General features: G+C 31.2%; 1 protein-coding gene across 1 annotated transcript; it reads right to left on the minus strand.

Annotated features, from left to right (window-relative positions):
- Positions 1-642: 642 nt before the first annotated feature.
- LOC143257990 (uncharacterized) lies at positions 643-19,719 on the minus strand. The gene is made up of 5 exons (XM_076517033.1): positions 19,629-19,719; positions 12,197-12,290; positions 9,088-9,177; positions 4,589-4,858; positions 643-779 (listed from the first exon to the last, which is right to left on the minus strand). Exons 2-4 carry the CDS (start codon positions 12,280-12,282, stop codon positions 4,636-4,638), a joined length of 399 nt encoding a protein of 132 aa, XP_076373148.1. The 5' UTR covers positions 12,283-12,290; positions 19,629-19,719; the 3' UTR covers positions 643-779; positions 4,589-4,635.
- Between the last annotated feature and the right edge of the window lie 1,611 nt (positions 19,720-21,330).

The raw sequence follows: 21,330 nt of genomic DNA on the forward strand, positions 1-21,330 counted from the left end.
CTCGTAATCTGAGGGTCTTGGGTTCGGGAATTCGAAATGCGAGTGTTATAATGTTACCTGTCAATCCCACTATTCGTTGGTAAAAGTGTAGCCAAAGAGATGGCGGTGGTTGGTGATGACTAACTGCCTTCCCTCTAGTCTTACATTGCTAAATTATGGACGGCTAGCATGAATAGCCCTCGTGTAGCTTTATGCGAAATTGAAACCAATCACGTAAAACAACAAATTTTTATATATTCCATTTAATATGTTCTTTTCGTATCCAAAGTCAGAAATGCGTAAAAACAGCATTTTAGACATAGCGTTTGTCTTCCACAGGTCACTATTCTAAAAGCCAGTTGGAGTTGGACGATGCGAGACAACCTTTCTTCTGAAATGCTACTTATATCTGCAATATAATACTTTAAGTAATATAAATCATATAAGAATTAAAAATCTGAAGCAAGAAACGTTTTTTTGTTTTTTTATTACATGACTGTTATTTATTTGTAATGATTTTCTCACACGTTTGGATGTTCTTATGTAAAAGTGACTGTAGAATTTGAATTCAGCAAGGAAAATATGTCAGATTTCCTTATGGCATAACGTAACAAATGGCTATGAATCATGAAGTTCAAAACATCAAGTCAGCCCGTTTGCCTTTCAAACATATATATTTAATTGATTTCCAAATATCAGTTACATTAACCAGTTTCCCTTATAGAACTTTAAATTATTCAGCAGAAAAATGATTTGAAATATAAAATCTGTTTTCTTCTTCATTCCTTGGATAGTTAAGTCTGAAAAAAATGAAATAAGTATTAAATTTGAGATAATTTACTTAATTTTCCAAACAACGAATTTATTAATTATTTTATTTTTAAGATTAACTTTCCTTATAACCTAAACCAGGTAAGGGATGTCAACAAATTATATCTTGCAGGAAATAGTTTTGTAAAACTGAAATTAAGTCCTTCATAAATACGTTTTCTATCATTAGTGCCTTAGGTGTACACATATTAGTGTAAATAGTTTTAATGTATAATATAGTTAAGGTGCAACTTCAGTATACACAACCTATTTACAAATGAATAAAGACAACGTTAATACATTTCATGACTTCAAATGTAAGTAACCCCAACATATAAATACATACGTAGCTTGAAAATATACACAGAATCAGATAACTATATCATGAACGAAAATATCTCTGAGATTACCTAAGCCTGCATGAAATCTTACGTCTAAAGAATAAATATGAGGTTAAAATTAGCGAAAAATTGAAAGATCACTTCCAGTATCTCTGTCCAAAATAAACTAGATGACAATTCAGTTCAAGTCCATGTTTTCAGGGCAATCGACTTGTAATCTGAGAGACGCAGGTACGAATCCCCGTCACATCAAAATGCTCGCCATGTCCAGGTTTATACAGCTCTCAGACGGCCAACTCACTTCAGTTACTGTTCTCCAAGAAAGCGTCAGTAAATCGCATTAACATATACCTGTATTAAGTCACGTTAACATACAACTATATTTCTGGTGTGGTGTTGGGAACCATTTGGCTAGCTTTTGGTATGTTACTATTGCTCTATACGGCATTATTCCTAACCAGGATCTTCTATCTGTCTACGCCAAAGATTAACACTGTTGTCATGCAGGATTCCATCTCCTACATCTCGGTCCACAAAATGATGTCTTGAAAAATAGAGTGTTCTCATTCTCTTATGGGCCGTGGTTATGTCTTTTGATCAGATATCGCCCATACTTGTTCATTTCCTGTGAAAGTATCTAAAACAACTAACTTCTAGATACAACTTCATTCAATTCTTCATCATAAGTTCAGATTTCAGATGTTGTAGGTACGGTGTGTAGCCCTGTTTTTGCCTAAATTATACAAAGAGTAGATACACAAATTTAATACCCTCTGTTTCTCTGTGTAATAAAAGGTATTATTTCTAGAGTGGTTGTCCATTAATTGATGGGCGTATATGTGTTCACTACTGTCCTAAGTCTAGTATAGCTCAAAATGCGATTCCATCAGATTAGGTGAATATGTTTGGTAAAGCTTTAATTAAAAATTAATTATAATTCACTTTTATCGATTATACTTATAGTTATTGTTAAATATTACGCAGCTTTAAAATTCCATTTCAGAAGTTATGATTTAATGGATATCGTATAGAAGTATTTCGTACACTACGTGAAGTATCAACAAATAATCACATTTTTATGTTTAATGGAAAAGTACGCGATGAAATAGAATCCAGTTTGACCGCTATATTAGTAAACGTGTTTATGCGTTATCATGAAATGACTTAGTTGAAATAATATCTTCACGAATTTAAACCATTGTTTTATAAAATATTTGTGAATAATATTTTTTTCTGAATTTGAGAATGAAAATAATAAATAAGTTCCTTAAATAAGTAGAATGTATACATTAATTTTACCGTGGGAAAGAATACTCTTATTAACCATTTTTGGATACCCTGGTAATCAAAAAGTGTGGAAAGCTTGAGACTGAATTTTATCATAAATCTAAGTCTTTACGTTTGTATTGCAACTACATCAATTTTATACAAAACCAAATTAAAGATCATTTGATTAAAATACAGAATCCATAAACATACCAGTGATACTGAACTATAAAATAAGGAGAAATAAACAACATTGAATGTTATTTAAACAGGAATGATTTTCTAATGAAAGTGATAACAAGCATAATCAACAAATAGTCCAAGAAAACGTAAGCTCATGAAAAGGAGATGTACCAAAAAAGACTCTTCATAAAACATTAACATTCACTGGTAAACATGAATCGAAAAAAATGAAACAACTCAAGTCTCTTGGGCAAATTTATCCGCAAATAGAACTTAAGTCACACTTAAAGCTGTCATCTGAATAACAAACTATTATGCATTTAAAGACAGAATATGGAAACGAAATGAATGAATATCTTAATTGTTATAAAATATACATAAGATCAACTACCAAGAAGTTGGCAGATAGAATCAAGGACCTAAATTTCCCAAGACATGTGGAAAGATAAAAAATTTTTAAACGTGTATTAGATTATGTTGTTGTTCCAGTTGAATATTCCATGCAAATGAAAGAGACCTTAACCATTAGAAACTTGAACCCGAAAATAAGGCCCGGCATGGCCAAGCGTTAAGGTGTTTGACTCGCAATCTGAGGGTTGCACCAACATGCTCGCTTTTTCAGCCGTGGAGGCGTTATAATGTGACGGTCAATCCCACTATTCGTTAGTAAAAGAGTAGCTCAAGAGTTGGCGGTGGGTGGTGATGACTAGTTACCTTCCTTCTAGTCTTACACTGCTAAATTATTGACGGCTAGCGCAGATAGCCCTCGAATAGCTTTGCGCAAAATTCAAAACAAACAAACCCGAAATAAATACATTCTAGTAATGGTGAGCGTTTACTAAACGTGTAGTGAAAATTTTAAACTACTATTAATCATTTCCTAAAGTGTTTGTTTACACACAATTTTACTGAATTGCAACGATTTGTTTTAATTTTTTAATCAAATATCAAAAATCAAGATATAGAGAATACCATACATGTTTGTTAGTTCAGTTGTGAATTTAAGTTCTTCAGATTTATATACTGCTCTAGTTTGGTGATTATAAAGTCTTCTCAGAAAACTAAAATAAGAGCCAACAGAAAATTAACTAAATAAAACATACGATCGTATTTCAACAGAAGTAGCTTGAACTAATGAATATACTTTTGATTTTATCAAAGTCTTTATGAGGTTTCAACTATAGTTTTTTTCTTGTTTTACAACATTATAGATGTTGCTTTGGAGGAACTCTTTAATGATCTCTTATCCACAAATTACATATCAAGATAAACCCCATATCCTAGACCAGATTTCTTTCAAAATTTACTATGAAAGTAATTAATTTAGATTAATAATTACTTTATGTCCAGTGAGAGCAATATTACTTGTATTTATTGCCTTACTTTCAATTTACCAATATCTGTTGGTGAATATTAATCCCAAGACGAACGTTCAGAATGTAAAAATAGTTTCACTGTCTACTTTAAGGTTGATAAGTTGTTTCATCTTAGAGGTGTTGACTAGTGTGCTTAGTTACAGAAGTAATAACACTCCGTTTCACGTTATTGCACTATAGTATAATTTTGAAACTCGAGTTGCTAGCGACAATAACATTTGGAAATATTTTATTTGTTTTTGTAACATTACTAAAACTTAAGAAAGTAAAATATAACAAAAATGTCATCTCAATATTCAAACATCAATAGTGTTTTACTTCCTGCGAAAAACTATTTTTAAAGAATCTGTCAACCTTACGTTAGGCAAACCACCACCATGAAAACACCACCATAAATGAATAATTATCAAACCTGATCATAAGTGATAAAATATTCAATAAACAAAAGGATTGTTCTCTGGATCTTATTTCCTCCCCAGTGACCTTCATCCTGACCGCTGATTTCGTCCAAATCATAACCAAAACCAGGAATCTGCAACACTCCACAGAATATTTTACTTTAAAAGAAACAGCATAACATGTTAGGCATAGCTACCGGTTACAAGTATCGTAACATTAACTTTTATATCTTACCTTGTATTCGCCTACTAATTATACAACAACTTGAAACTCCATCCGCCCTACTTTCTTTGATGGCGACTTGGAACGAGAGAACGCAAGAATCTAGAAACTCTTGACCCAGTACCAGGATTCAGGGCACTAAAAGCAGATAGAGGGGCTGATCTACGTCTACGTCCTGGTGAGTATTCAGAAGCCCAAAACTTTTGTTCATCTAAAGCACTGACAAGGTCCTTATAATCACAACTAAGTGACATACCGGCGTTCAGGAAACAAGTCCTTTTCCTAAGAAAAAGTTTTGAATTAAAGTTCTTGTATACAATAGTACATAAGATACGTGCCGTAAATGTAAGGTATAACACTGACTTGCCTGATAAATAAAATATTTGGATTCTAGCGAAAACCCACAATGTGCTCACACAATAGCAGTAACATTTAATTTGTGTAAACTAATATTTTCCTCATTTTTTTCTGTGCATTCTTAATCACAACTTCAATTTTTGATAGATGTTCGTGTTATGTATACTTTACATTGTCACACCAGTAGTTTGTGCTGTATTAATAGAATGCTCACTTTGGTTGCTTTTATGTGCTGTATTTAGTACGTAATTAACACACTAACAGCATATTTTTATTTGTTCACTTCGTAATTAATACACTGGTTACCTGATCAGTTGTGTTTACTAGTTATCAACCTGGTAGTTTTCTTTAACACATTTACCGTATTTTAGTCTATTATAAGTATCTTGTTGTACATTTATAACATAGGCAACTTACACACTTAAATACATACATGTAGTTTCAGCTCCAGACAGCTGTGATTACAATATTTTGAAACAAAATTGTAAATAAATATTAATGTCAGCATTACTGTATTTTATTTTGTCTTTTCTGTTGCAGGTTATTCTAATAACGTCTATATGTAGATATGAAAGCCATCTTTATGTTGTATAAGATACACAGCCATAAATACACCTACAAATGGAGATCCAGGCCTAAAAGTAGTGTATAGCTGATGGAGCATATAAGATTTTGGTAAAGCAGAAGCAGGTGGTGCTGTTCTACTTTATTTCGTGATCTAACATTCAGCGCATTGGTTCATTTGATAGCTCTAGCTACCATGGTTATCTTCAGGTACTTAATGTTTCTTCCAGAAAGTTAGCAGTAACCATAAAAGATGGTGATGGTTTAACTATTGTTTATTTATGTGTTTATTGTTAAGTACGCAGAAGATGGCTCTCTTTGGCAGGATATATGATCATTCCTGTATCATTGCATTATATGTGTGCGAGCTATTACAATGATTTTAATAGCCTACAAAGTTTAATTTCCTTCAAGTTCTTTAAAATATAGAATAAGTATATAGTCTAATTCAAATATTTTAATCCTATGCTTAAATCTAGACTGAGCTCTCTAATTTCAACATTATAGTTTAGACCCTGCTAAGAAATATTTGGGCCTAATATAGAAGCCGTATTCTTGTGAATATACAATTATTATTATTATTATTCAGAGATCAAACTTTGAAATCGACCTGGAGAAACGTGCAGTCTTAGATCTCGTAGTCGCTTATTGATGATTACTACAAATTCACTTTGCACTACAGATTGCAAGAGAGCTAACTGGGCATTTCTAGTCTCCTGGAGCAATAACATTTTACTTACGGTTGGTGGAGTATTCATGCAGCACAAGGATGGAGCTGAAAACCATTAAGTAACTCCTCTGGATTGTTGAACCACAAATACAGTGCTGCTAATATAATATTCATAGTGTTTTTTTCTAAGACTTGTAACAGAAATGAAAGCTAGTGCCTGGTAAAACAACCACCTGGATGTATATGTAGGGTCAGACGGGTGAAATTAAATGAAGAGGCTGACAAGACTACAAGGGAAGCCAGTATGCCAAATCACAGAAAACTATACTAGCAAGATATAAACGTTTTCTACACTAATAAGGTGAAATTTCTAACTACGAAAAGTTTTCATCGACTTTCAGAATGAATAAAGCTTCTGAAAAACAAAACCATGTGGTATAGCTGGCAGAAACGAACGACGTAAAGCCAATAGGACTATGTAGAGCTAGAAAGCTATTTGTAACATCAGTGGAATAACTCTAACCTACGACGATGTACCGGCCTTCGCAAGTCTACGTAACATCAGGAATTGTTTCCTGACACTCAACGCAACGGCTGTATCAAGTCTCTCTGAGAATATAACTCTGATAAAAGGTCACAAAGTAACAATGGTCTCTTTTATTAAATCCTTGAGTAATTATGATCTTTATTTATATCATTAAGTAATAATTATGTGAATTGAATGAATTTTATGAAATAAAATGTTTTCATGTGATTATTTGTGACATGACTACAGAACGTTGATGTTTAACTTGATACAATCTTCAATAATCGCTGCACAGGTAGACCGATCAATGGACTCAAATATTCTGTTATAAACCTCGAGCGCTAGACCCATGCTGTTACTATTATGTTACGGTATATAAGACTCAAAATACGGTAAACATTAACACTGTGATTAATTCCGTATGTAGTATCTAAATATACATAAAAACACTGCTTTACATGCGACAGTTCATGACACCTCACCATACATAAAATAACACTATACAAATCACTCTATACAAAAAGACATAAAAAAGAATGGATATATTATGGAAGTGCAATATCTGAGACTACTAGTATCCAACGAGAGCCAGATTTTTTCAACTTGGTGTGAAAGATGACTATATCAAAGACAATGCAGCTATCAAGAAAGGTCTTGTAACTGATTGCCTATTTTAATATTTAAATTTTGTTTAAAAACTTTAAGACTGTTTTAAGAACTTTAGTGTATATAGATAACGTGGACATTAACTTATTATCATTCAATAATGAAACTCTTGCTTATATGTATAACACTGGAAAAAAACATTTTTATTGCGCGATGTGCAACCCCTAACTTCGTGAAATTTTTATTTTATGTGCTTGTAGATTTGTAATAAGGGTCATAATTTTCCCGTCACGGAGAACTTAATGTTTATATATGCGAATTTACAGAAAAAATTGGGCAACTGAATTTGCTGCTTGTAGTGGAGCAAAACGAAGGTGAAGAGGTCACAAGCAGATTTGACGTTGACCTATAATTTGGCATGTTTTGTCATTGGACAAGAAAAAACAATAATTCAACAGAGATTACTGTACAAGGTTGCAGATCGCTCACAGCCACCATGCATTGTCATCCCTACCAGTTGCTGGCACCCTAAATGAACACTTGCGCCACGGGTAGTCGGCAAGTTATAATTGATATTTAATTACTTTATATTTTCATTATTATAAGATTATTCGCGACTGACAGATGATAACTGCTAATCTAAAACCTAAGGTATAGCTAAATTACATTCTAGAGATTTGACGACCCTACTTTCGACTACTAATATTATAGAAATATCTTACTTTTAGCTCCTATTTTGATATTTGATGTCTTGTTAAGTTTATTACATTGCAATGTCCGCTAGAAGGAAATAACTAAATGCATAAATCAGTATTCGTGTAGTTTCTTGTTTTAAGTGTAAAAAAAATACGAAATATGTGTTTTTAAGTACATACCAATTAATATATGATATCCAATACATACAACGTATCAAGAAAAACAAATCGAAGCTCCATGTTATGGCCATGTTATTTTGCAATTATTTTAATATTTCTCTTGCCTCTTATCCTTGAAATATTCAAGAACTTCACTCAGTAAAAAGTGTTCGTATTCCCATTCATTATCTGACCTTGCATCCTTCTCCTCTTTCGGGTCTCATACCCTCTTGATGGCAGGTCGTCGGACACATCCATAAGTTTACGGGTTCGTATATACAAAAGTAATACTCTTTGGTCGTTTGACAGCACATCTTCTGGCGAAGCTTCTCTTACTTTTTTTAATGTTAAATATGTGAGCAAATGGTGTGACATCGTGACAGCATCCACATTTGTAACACATCGGACATTTTGCTGCTTTACATTTGCAGTCTAGCTATGAATCTGGTATTGTTTCTTCCTCGACAAGAACAGACATTCAGAATTCTATATTGCTGTCTCAACAGTTCCTAAAAGGTTTCGAAAGCAGTTTAAAAATGGCGAATGTTTCATAAATAAGATGATAAAATAATGTCATACCTATTATCTGAATTGTGGTGAAGAAAATCATCCGTCTATACCGACAAAAGTTATCACAACTTCTTTGAATGATATCCAGTTATAGATCAGCGTACACGTCTGCATGCCTTATAAAATAATACATATTCTTATATATTTTAAGAAAACAAATACCAAATATTTTTCCTACCAAATATCCTACTATTGAGTCTGTGATTGCTTTTTACATAAAAAATACATATATATAACTCGTTCATATAAGCCCTAAAATTGAGATTTATCTAACAACTTAAATATAATCAAAAGTAAACATAATTTAAATAGATACTTCATATAAAATTAAGTTACACTAGAAAATGATAAATATCAAACTTACTGTAGGTTATTCAGGCGAGATTCCATATCATGAATCATGTTTTTGATGTTCGACAGACCTTTTCTCTGAGCAAGAATGTCCTTCAGACTCCTAAAATCCATAATAAACGAAAACTGTAATCTTAAAAGAATTTGATCATGTAACGATAAAAATATTTCTCTGTTTTGTTTTTTGGTTTGAAATCATAGCTATAGTAAAAATGGCGATTAACATCAATTACATCAACATTAGTAGCAAAGCTATTATAAGGAATAAAACCAAAAATGTAGAACAGGTATCTGAATAGGTTTTATACTTATTTTTCGTTACTTTATTAGATATGAAACATTTAAAATGACATGTCTCCTCAACCTTATTTTAAAAAAAAATTATTTTACTATTCCAAAGATTATTAACGATATTTTCTATTTTTTGGAAGTTCATGATAATACCAATTTGGGACATTGCATAAAATTACAATGTTCAATATTTAAAATTAGTTAAGATTTATGAAGAAAATGCACCTCAATTATATTAAACATGTGATGAATATTTACAACTTCAGTTGAAATATTTATTTTATTTACATAATATGACGCCTTCAATTTTATGAAACTTTGTAACAGCATCTACTTACACACAGCATCAAAGAAATTTCAGGCAAAAACATATATTATTATTAACTCTGATAAATGATTTATTTAGAGTCGATAAGATATCCAATGAATTACATTTTGAAACCATTTACAATATGTATACGTTTTGAAAGAATTCAGAGCTTTATCAAACATTGTAACATTTTCCTTGTTAGTCAATCCATCAGTTCTTGTAGTATACCTTTGTGGTGCATCTTTATAATTTGTACCTTGTACGTCTCATTCTTTTCAGAAATTCTTACCCCTAAATACCTACTTATACGACTATATAACAGTCCCGAAATGAAGTATCATAAACAGCCCCAAGTCGAATTCAACAATAATTTACATTAGGGGAGAATATAACTATAATTTACATCAAAATAAGTACTCACAACTTTACTAAAGGTTCGATAACAACTTGAATTATATTAGTGGTTTTGATTTTAAGTACCAACGACTCTCACTTCCTTATTTCAACATTTATGTTGTGTAAACAAACAAGTTCAATTCATTCGAAACTTAAATGTTAAAATGCCAATTTTTGTTTTGGACATTTTCTGCTTATTTTATCTAAACATGTAGGCATTCTTACATTTATAAATAAGCAATTATCTTTCATTTCTTACCATTCAGAGAGTAAGTTGAATTTGTAGTTTAACCTCTTCTGCAAATAGTTGAGATTTTCTATTTCTATACTACACCTACTATCGAACTTGATTTAACTGTAAATATTTTAATAACGAATGACTGCCGGAGCTCTTTATATCCAAGACTATTTTACTAACTTCAATTATTTTAAAATTTAAAACAAATGTAATATATAAACATAACTTGTTTCTGAATTGGTTACAAGAAATTCAAAATCTATTGAGTTTAAAGTTTTTCCACGTCCCTTCTTTCCTTCAGGTACCGTACTTCTACTCAAGGAAATTATTTTATTTTAATCAAGTTCATGGTGTTTATGATGATCATTTTTATAAATGGAAAAAAGTTTAATTCAATGAAAAAATGAAATATTTGGGAACGGTAACTTTAAAATTTGCTAAAATATAGGAACTTAACTAACAATTCATTCTGTTGACTTAAAAGTATTATTGTTTTTGACTCAACAGCAGAAAATGTAACTATTATCCCAGGAAATCTGCTTTTCAAGAAAACTAAGTGTTAGGTTTATGATTAAGGTGTTTCTAAGCTACCAAAGTGGACCATCCACATTTTGTGGTCATGCTATTTCTCCATTGTTTTGGTATTCCTCCTCTAATTTCTGAATTTCTTCTCTAATCTTTGCAATATTTTTGCATCTCACTCAGAAGATTATTTTGCATTTTTATCTTATTAGGATCGTTCTCTTCTGTTTGTTTTCATCTCTATCCGGGGACAAGTCGCCGGACAGTTCAGATGCACTTTTTTTTAGTTCTTTATAAACCTTTCCTGCCAAAACATCTCTGGCCTCTATTACAGCTAACAGCTTGAGTAACTTGCGTGATGTAGCACATCGAACATTTCGCAACTTTATATTCACAACTTAGTTTTGAATCCGATCTCATTTCTATCGCGACAAAACAATTAGAGATTCTGGATCGTTGTCTCCGAAGTTTCTTGCAGGTTTCACAAAAAATTCGGAAATGATGAGTATTTCGTAGATAATGCACAACTCCAGTGTCATGAACATTGCTTAAATTAGGGTAACAAATCGTCCAGCTCGACTAACAAAAACAGCAATAACTTATTTGATTCTTTAGGCAACAAATAACGACACTTATTCTACAATTTATGATAATAATATTTCAGTCTACATTTCAACATTAGAAGTTCATCAAAGCTAGGCTTACCTTTTGCCATTGTTATTATCTGAAGATAAAAGGTTCTTTTTCTAACTTTACTGCTAAGACGTCTAAATCACTCCAATATGCACTACAAGTTATTTGATTGTTATCCAATTATAGATCAGTGTACACTCCTGGATTCCTCATAAAATAATGCATATACTTGTAATTTTCAGAATAAAAAGGCTAAATGTCAGGATTGTTTCCAATTATTTTTGCTGCCGTTGATTGCTTTTTAATTTTGAAAGATTTTTAGAACACAGGTGTAATGCTCCTTCATTAGTTATCGATATTTGGCTTAAAACTTGGCTCGTCGTAAGTTGTTATTGAGAAACGTGGTATACAGACGTTTTTAAATGTTTATGTATGACAAACACTCGAAAACTAGAACTGAAAGCTACTAAGTCACATATATATATAGTAAATAGAATGCTTTAATTTTTACCTTATTTTCAAATTTTTTATTGTGACTACTTATTTTTACTATTTTCCAAATAATAATTTTGTTACCTTCAAATATTTAAGTATCTTTTAAAATATGTTAGAAAACAAGAATCACAATAACTAAAAATTTTAAAATAACATAATAATTACAACATAGATTTCAGCCTCAGTTTACTTCCCACTTTTTAAATAAAAGTAATTCTATAAATATTAAAAACTTACTCTTCAAATTCATAATCAGCTGTGGCAAACACCAGAGTGGCTACCAGTAGTTCGCTCCAAAACACGATTTTCATGATAGAAACCATACTGTAAGCTGTAAAATGAGTACAAAATGTTTAAATTAAACATAACATCATTTTCACGTTATCTCTAACTTTTTCGTACAAAATAGATATACCATAATTTTATAATATTCGCACATAAATACGTGCATGCATACGAAACAAGGTGGATTTACTTCAAAAAAAACTTTCGATGTTCTCACAAGAATGTATAAGGACTTATAACACTAAAAATTGGGCAGAGTACATATAGTCATTTTTTAACTTTGTTTTTAACAACAAGCAAATAAAAACTTCATAGGAATCGTTAAGTGATAAACCATAAAATTTTCCAAAAGAGACTTCTTCTGCTCAACACATATGGTGCAGTTTTAACTCATTGTATATTTTGACGCATGTTTTACATCCATCTTTTCTTAGAAGTTTAAGTAAATCCAGGATAAATGTTATACACATTTTCAGTTTTATTTAATGCTTTATTTTACAGAGTAACCAGCAAAGTTTCGAAACCGAAAAAATGAAAATTTAGATGGACGATAAAGATCTTGTGTTTTATTATACAAATGCTGAATACGCCATAATAAGCAAACACGCCACGTCCAGTCATGCTCTTTCTGACGAGCGTTCATCTTGACAACAGCCTTAATGTATATATATCTTTGCAAAAGGCTCCATCTTAAGGGTGCCATATCAAAAACACACCTCTCCTTCCAGTTGGCTTTCCATAATCAGACTAACGAACGACGATGATAGATTCCCAAAGTCTGTTTCAACTGTCTCATTTTACTAAAACATTAACACCAATAAATATTGTACTGTATGTTATATATATTTAAACATATTGACATCGGTAGAAAATAAATGTGAATAGGTTTAATTATCATATCAAATATTTGCTAATTTATGGTATTCGCGCATTTTATGAGAATAATTTTGGAGTTATTAGAAAATACTTTAATCCAGTTTACATCGATTACTTTACTTTAGACCTATATAGTTCCATGTTTGTTTAGAATTAAGCACAAAGCTACACAATGGGCTATCTGTACTACGAATATCGAAACCTGGATTTTAGCGGTGTGAGTCCGCAGACATGCCGCTGAGCCACTGGAGAGCTATATATTTGAATTCTATCCGCGACTGTTTGTTATTTCACTTAAATCTGAACGTTTAAACTCATGTTTGTGAACCATGGTAATGGCCTCTTTTATGACTTAAGACATTTATATCATGAAGAGATAAAATTTACATCTTTACTCAAAGGTTATTTTTCATTAGTTGTTTCAAAGTAAGATTTTATTCTTTGCAGCACAAAACAACTTTCAATAATAAAGCTTATTTATAATTTTATAATTTCTCTTCTCTACTTTTGAGTTTAAAATATTTTTCTCTCGAATTTTGTCTTTAACTATATTACAGGTGTTTGTTTTGTCTTCAACCTTTTTGTTTTGATGATGTGCTGACCGAAACATGATGCAAGTTGTAACTCATCACTTTTTTATGTTTTTTCTTTGTACGTGAAAAGTAATTAACAAAGTACAAGCAGATTCTATACAGTATAACCGCTAATTGACATTGTGTGAAAATAACTTTTGTCTAGTTTAGGTGCTGCCCTTCATGCTGGTATTCCTTAATCAAAGTTACATTATTAATTAGTTCTGAAAAAGAAGTTAAGCTTTGCTTAAATATTAATTTGTGTTGTGCTTTTACTGCACACAGCGTGTTTCTTTGGCTTGCTGATTACAATAGTAAGGTGTGCTGGCGAGGTGTGCTTCGTAAACTCAGAAAAACAAATGGAAGAAATAAAAACTACGAACAACGAAATTCAAAATAATAACTTACAGTATTGTGACAACAATAAAATAAAATTCCTGAAAACGCAAAATTTTAATAAACAACCGGGGCATTGAAATAACAACTTTATATACTAATAGAAAAGTATTTCATATTAAATGTATGACACGATTAAACCAGGATAACTAGTTATGATAAAGTATTATATGCTGAAACAACTCAACAATTATACCATGATAGGTAAATGTTACAATATAAACGTTAAGTAGTAAAAAACGAACTAACTAAAGCATGAAGTATTTGTGAATAATGTGATGAAATAAAGAACAAATGAATATTAAAAAATGTAAACGTAGAAAATACTATATAAACATTTACACTATGAGGAACCTTTTCCCTATTTCACAAAATACTGTTTACCTGTTTCAGTGTACAGTGTTTTTGTTTGATCAGTCAACTTACTTGGCTTTTGTGCTAGTAGTTTTTAAGAAGGTTTGTTTAAATTCACCTGGGAGAAAAGGAACTAAAACTGAAAGTGACCGTAAATTAACGGATTGTAATTGCATTACAGCCCATTCGATTAAGATAAATGGAGAATCTTAACTTGATCTTGCTAAGTAATATAACCCGTAAGCAAATCTAAATTTTCATTGTAATGTTAATGGTTCTCTACTTAATTCTTACTAGTGTAAAGTAATTAAATAAAGAACGTTTTCGTGTAGTAATGAAGCTTGTATTAGTACACTAACCATCTTTCGTAGAATTCTAAATGTTGGATCAAATACTTTGTGAACAAATTCTGTTTCTGATAAGAAAAAAACAATATTATACTTCAATGAAATCTGACACTTTAAGGAAGTTCTGTTTCATTAAAAAACGGATGAGATTATACTATTCTATAAAAAAAATACGAATCTGTTTCGTGAGTTTAAAAATGTAACTTGTTTATCGCTATATAAATCTTAACTCTTCTAGAAAATGCTACTTTCCAAACCTTTCTAAAACCATGAAATTTTCAGCAATATTCCTTGCATTAATTACTAAATAAATATTATTTTGACAAATATGAAATTTTAATATTTTTCAACTGTTTACTAGGACTTCATGCAAAAAAGAATTATCTCTTACAATTGCTTCTCCCTTAGTAAAGCTGAAGAATTATAACGCTAAAAATCGGGTTTCGATACACGTGGTGGACATAACACAGGTTGCTTGTGTTTATCTTTTAGTTTAACTACAAAACAAACTCTTAAAACTCGTGACATGTTCAAGAGAACCCATACATCAGAAGTAAAGCTTTCTCAATTAGTAAATACGTGTTGTAAGACTTTCCTGAATAATACATACGACGATTTCCTCTTTTGAATATACTATATTCTTCTAGTTTAAGTAGCTTAAATAATTTTCATAAATTACAACTTGCATTAATATATGTCTTTGAGCTTGATTTATTACTCACAGCTATGGTATTACATTATTATACTATTCAAAGAAACTTTCTAAACATATGTAAGTAATTACTAACAGTTTATAAATAAATTATTTTATTCATTATTTATAGTTTACGTGTTGTATTGATAGTTTTAAGCATAAATCTTGATGATGCTATATCATGTGGCTTGTCGAGTATACATCGGTTAATCAAAATGTTGTGTATTTCTGTAGAGTTAATAATCAGGCCTTCTTCTGAAATTCATATTTTATTACTTTTATTTACCATTGTTTGATTATTTCTTTGAAACTGTAAAGGAGCGAAAAACAGACTTAGTTTTTACCAGCACATCTTCAAGTTGTTGCTCTGTTCCTAATATTCAGTAGGATTCATGTTTAGTCTTTTACCTAGTAAATCTACATCCGACCCAGTATTTTGTAAAGAATGAAACAAAAACAATACTATAATGGAAGAAAGAAAGAATTATAAACATAATTCAGTCGATTCTTTTTCTTTCTTTTAGTTATTGCAAATTTCCATTAAAGCACACATTACATTTGAATAACTACCAAACAATACAATATCATTTTAACAATATGTGTCAGCAGGTAAGGAGAAGAGCCAGTTTCTAACTAAACTTTTCTATTGGTCGAATCCAAAACCACTTAACTTTGAAAGAAGTGCGACTAAAAAGGATTGAGCACGTGACTTATAGGAATGAAATAAAAATTAGTGGCGAAACGTGTAGCTATTCTTTTAGTATTGAAAATAATTTTACAACAAATATCCATTAATTAGTTAGCCAGACGGCGGTTTTTGTTCGACTTGTGGCAAGTTGGTAAAACAAAACATCCGTTAAATAATGAATGAATATTTGTTGTAATGTAGCTACCAGTTTGGCCGCCAAATGTGATTTCATTTCTTACGTCGCACACTGAATCCTTTCTTAGCTGCATTTATTTCACTTCTAAAGTGTTTTTGGTAAGGTATCATGACTTTTTGTCAATACACATTAATAAAACACAAGAGATTAACACTAGAAAGTAACCAATATTAGCTTTATTATCGCAAATTTAAAATACTCTGAACAGGTCGATGATTCTTTTTAACCTTGAGCTACAAAATGTTATTCTAGTTTGCTTGGCCTAACCAATATTTGTGTATCTGCACGTGCTTGGTCTAACCAATATTTGTGTAACTGCACGTACTTTCACCCTATATTTTTGGTGATATAAATCAGTCGTTTTAGACCGAGTGACAAAACTTGAAAATGGTCAACCTTTACTCAACCGTGGTAAAACTTTTTGATCAATATCCCATGTGGCATTTCGCGTAGACTTGCGCAAAACAAATTTGGTCAAAACTGAGCAGATTTTGTTGAATAACTTTGCACATATTGTTTATATTTAGACCAAATCTGACCAAGATTGTAAATTGTAAAGACCTATGACTGTACCAAATTTGAACAATATCCATAAAAGTTAAGTATGTTTTTCTATCAAATAAAATTTACGTACCTTTAGTGCGAAGAAAAGAAAAAATATGAAGAACTTCAATCAAAATTATCGATTTTATATATCGTGTGTTTCTTAAAGGATTGCCTTGAAATTTGGTATGGGAAGTAAGGATCCAGTAAAATACATCTGCTGAAAATATTTGACAGTTTGGGTTTCCACAGTCATAACTACAGAAAGTTTAATTTGCTAAACTCCTGTCAATAACAAACAGTGTGTCCTGCAGGTTGTTTTGTCTAGACAGTAAAATGTAACACAGCCGTGAATTAAGTATATTTCATTTCTTAGACTAATATTTCATCCCATTGTCTTCAATTATAATGCAATATTTTACATTTATTACTTTCGGGTTTTATAACCATATAAAGGGAATATCTGCAGACAAGAAATGTTTATAGTAATTGAAAACTAAAGGACCAGGACTACAAGAATACAAACTATATTTATGGGGAAATTAAAATACATTTAATTTCGATTTCAATAATATTTTTATGAATTCTATACACTTTGTCTTTGTTTAATTCAAACTAAAAAATCCTGAAAATAAAGAGTAAACGGTTTCTTTATCCTTAATATAGACAGGTTTCATATTGGCTAAATTTTAAGTCTAAATAATGCTAAAACAAACTACTTATATTTCAGTTACCAATATCCATAAGAAATAAACTCGAAACTGTTCATATCAACTGGATTTGAATTAATTAACATGAAAGAGAAGTGATATTTGTATTTGAAAAAATCAAATAAATAAATCGAATACATATCCGGTTTCATTAATCATCACAAGAATAAAATTAATGCACAGCAAAAGAACTTGTTGGCAGTATAAGCGTTACCAGTTTTACGTGTAAATTACCAAGTAAAGTATATTATCATGTTTGCATGTTTTATCGTAACACATCATTGTACCAACTAAATGAATACTGCTCTGTTGTGCCTGTAGCGTAAGGCTCACAAGTAATACTGTATATAATTGTCTGATTGAATATGATGTAGTATCAACTTCTTATTTATTAAGTAGTTTCACTGATGAATCTCAGTTTCTCACGCTTTCGCTATCAGCCGGTACAAAACCAAAGATGAGCAGTCTTTCATAGAATATGAAAATGTACGTGAACTTCAATATATATTTCTATAATAAACGATATCGTGCAGTGGGAAATTAATCTAATCTTTATTCCAATTTGTATAAAATAAACGGGTTTCAATTCCTTATAGAGGAGAGAGTGCAGGTACACCAGTATCTAACTTTTACCTAAGAAAACAACAACAACAACAAATTTTTTAACCCTCACATCCACAATTTACAAAAATCGACTACATTCCCCTTCTTTCCTACATAGTTTTATGATAACCATAATATTATATATTATCACATCATCACAGTTATCCACATTAAAAATAAATATATAATATCAGGATGGTTCACAGAAAGATCGTCAATTGATGTACAGCATGGAATATCTAAAACTATGAAGTCATGAAATTTATTCATGAAACGTGTTTTACTTTCGATTTCGTATGGAATTAGTTCCATTCGTACCTCAGATAACAGGAAAGCCAGGTGTTCCTTTGTTGTAATCGAGATCATATTTACCAGGAGTTACAGTAAAATTTTACTTTAGATTAATCGGTTTATTCAGAACAAATCAATTATCCAAACTTTGTTTCTTTTTGGATATTTGTGTGAAACCGCTCAGGGATTATCTACACTTGGCTGCCCTAGTTTTAAACTGAAAGTCTAGAAGAAAAGCAGCTAGACATTAACGCCAAGTTCCAACTCTTGGGCTACTGTTGTTTGACCAAGCATTAAAATTTGGTCGTCACTTTTATAACGCAACCACAGCCCCGAAGTGTGTTGCATGATTTTTGTGAATGTGAAACATGAGCCAGCAGATCCATAAGTCGGTTTGCTTATCACAGAGTTAAATATAAAATAAAGACGATCTACAAATAATTAAAGAAAATATCTTATTTAAGTTTTGTATATTTTTCGATATATAATTTTTAATATTACTGAAACAGTAAAGAAAGTGTAACATGTAGTGAGAGAAGTTTATAAAAGACAACTTAATATAATTGTTAGTTCTAACCTTCTAGGAAACTGACACTAGCATGAACATATGATTAATATTCATTTTTTCTAGCTTTAACAGATAACGCTAATTTACTATATTTATTGCCCGGCATGGCAAGGTGGATAAGGCACTCGACTCGTAATCTGAGGGTTGCGGGTTCGAAACCCCGTCACATCAAAAATGCTTGCCCTTTCAGCCGTGAGGGCGATATGGTGAAGGTCAATCCCGCTATTCATTGGTAAAAGAATAGCTCAAGAGTTGACGGTGGGTGGTGATGACTAGCTGCCTTCCCTCTAGTCTTACACTCTTAAATTAGGGACGGCTAGCGCAGATAGCCCTTGTGTAGCTTTGCGCGAAATTCAAAACAAACAATACTATTTATAAAATATTAAACTAACCAGAGACAGCAAAATATAGAGATGTAAGCTGATAAGCTTCAGAAAATAAAAATTCATTTGATCTTAACTTATATTTTACTTTCTAAACTAAAAGAAACATTTTAGTAAGCTCTATAGTGCAAACTAAAGTGTAGACAGAGAACACAAAATTTACCTCTTTTAGTTGCTATGAAGAGATATAGGTTATAATTCTTATCTCCACTTACTGTAAATGGATGACCTCAATATTATGTGAGTAGCTGGCTTCTCGGAGGATATTTATACAAATTCGCCGCCTACTTATAATTACTTGAACTTCAGTAAGAGCAATCACTAACAATATTGATTTCATTGGCTACACAACGTGTAGCGTCATGATGACGTATAGTTACATGGTGTGGTTGGCTAACAGTTGATACAGACCAATCCCTGTGTTCATAGATGTCAAAGGTTCAGCTTGAGCAGAGAAAGTTGTGATCTCAACCCAAGGTAATTTTTTTCGGATTAAATTAATAATACGTTCTAAACATCTACAGTTATCGCAAATTCTTTACACTTTAATTAAAGGCTAAACGTTTCATCATAATAGGTCAACAAGAACCATCTTTCTAACAATATATGTCATTCAAGGCTATCTAATAAGTGATTCCACTATGCAATATATCTGTGCAATGATACAACAGTCCAGATTAAAACTTCAGTCGTCCTAGGCATAACCTTACGTTAGTATCCTGTCAGTAAACGTAACGTGTAATAAATTGTAGTATTAGTTTCACGTTGTATTTTGATTTATACACATGTAAATTGTATATCTTCTTGTGTTGTATCCTAATCAAGGAAAGAACATCTCTTCTTGTGTTGTATTCAAATCAACTGAAGAACATCTCTCCTTGTGTTGTATCCTAATCAAGGAAAGAACATCTCTTCTCGTGTTGTATTCAAATTAACTGAAGAACATCTCTCCTTGTGTTGTATTCTAATCAAGTGAAGAACACCTCTTCTTGTGTTGTATCCTAATCAAGTGAAGACACATCTTCACTTTAGTAACTAGTTTGTTTGTTTTTTGTTTACATCCAACGTGTATATCTCTACTGCGTCATATTCCTATTTTTTTTATTCGTATGTGATATGTCTTTAAATTCTCTATACCTGCATTTCTGTTGTTTTGGTCTTCCTAATGTAACTGACATATTGTACTACAGCTAGTACTTTGTTAAAAAACTACTACGACTACGCGATAGAAAAAGTAAACAGGATACAATAAAAGGACAACATATCAACCAACGGTTACCGTTCAGGTCCTTTTTCTGTCCACTATAAACATTTATTGAATACTTTGAATTAATCAGGTGTTTTTTATTATGACATTTTATAACTAAATATATAGTAGAAATCAAGAACGTTAAAGACATACTTGTGTTACTGATGAACTCAACTTTGATTTTCTGCAAAAAATTGAAATAAAAACACTCCACAATGAGTCTAAGCTATAGTTATTATTTTATTGTATTTAAATTTGATTTTGTAAGTTACAAGCATATTTTAATAAATTTATTACAAAAGTCTTGTAACCTTAAAAGTTAAGTATTCTATTGCAATAATAACTTGAAACAAACTAATAAGCTTCTTATTTTCTCTTCTATACTAAATTGTTATATTTTTAAAAAGTATCTTACATCAAAACAAGTTAATTGTCCTTTTGTCACGGTGTTTATGGTGATTTTCTATAACGTAGTTGAGCTGTTCACATATCAATATTAATTTTATCTTGAAATGTATATGACAGAATTTTAAACAAAAGTTTAGAGCTATTAGAAGATTAGGTCTAAACCCAATTACTACCGCTTTCCATTCAGCATGACTAACAACAGAAAGAG

The sequence above is a fragment of the Tachypleus tridentatus genome, chromosome 7 (genome assembly GCF_004210375.1).
Source record: "Tachypleus tridentatus isolate NWPU-2018 chromosome 7, ASM421037v1, whole genome shotgun sequence".
NCBI lineage: Eukaryota > Metazoa > Arthropoda > Merostomata > Xiphosura > Limulidae > Tachypleus > Tachypleus tridentatus.

What these genes read in the sequence shown, in the direction of transcription:
- LOC143257990 (XM_076517033.1), bottom strand. Translation starts at nt 12,282, where the DNA reads ATGGTTTCTATCATGAAAATCGTGTTTTGGAGCGAACTACTGGTAGCC. An exon ending in GCTGATTATGAATTTGAAGA is followed by an intron (nt 9,178 to 12,196) that starts GTAAGTTTTTAA and finishes TATGGATTTTAG; the next exon opens with GAGTCTGAAGGACATTCTTG. An exon ending in TCTCGCCTGAATAACCTACA is followed by an intron (nt 4,859 to 9,087) that starts GTAAGTTTGATA and finishes ACTTTTTCTTAG; the next exon opens with GAAAAGGACTTGTTTCCTGA.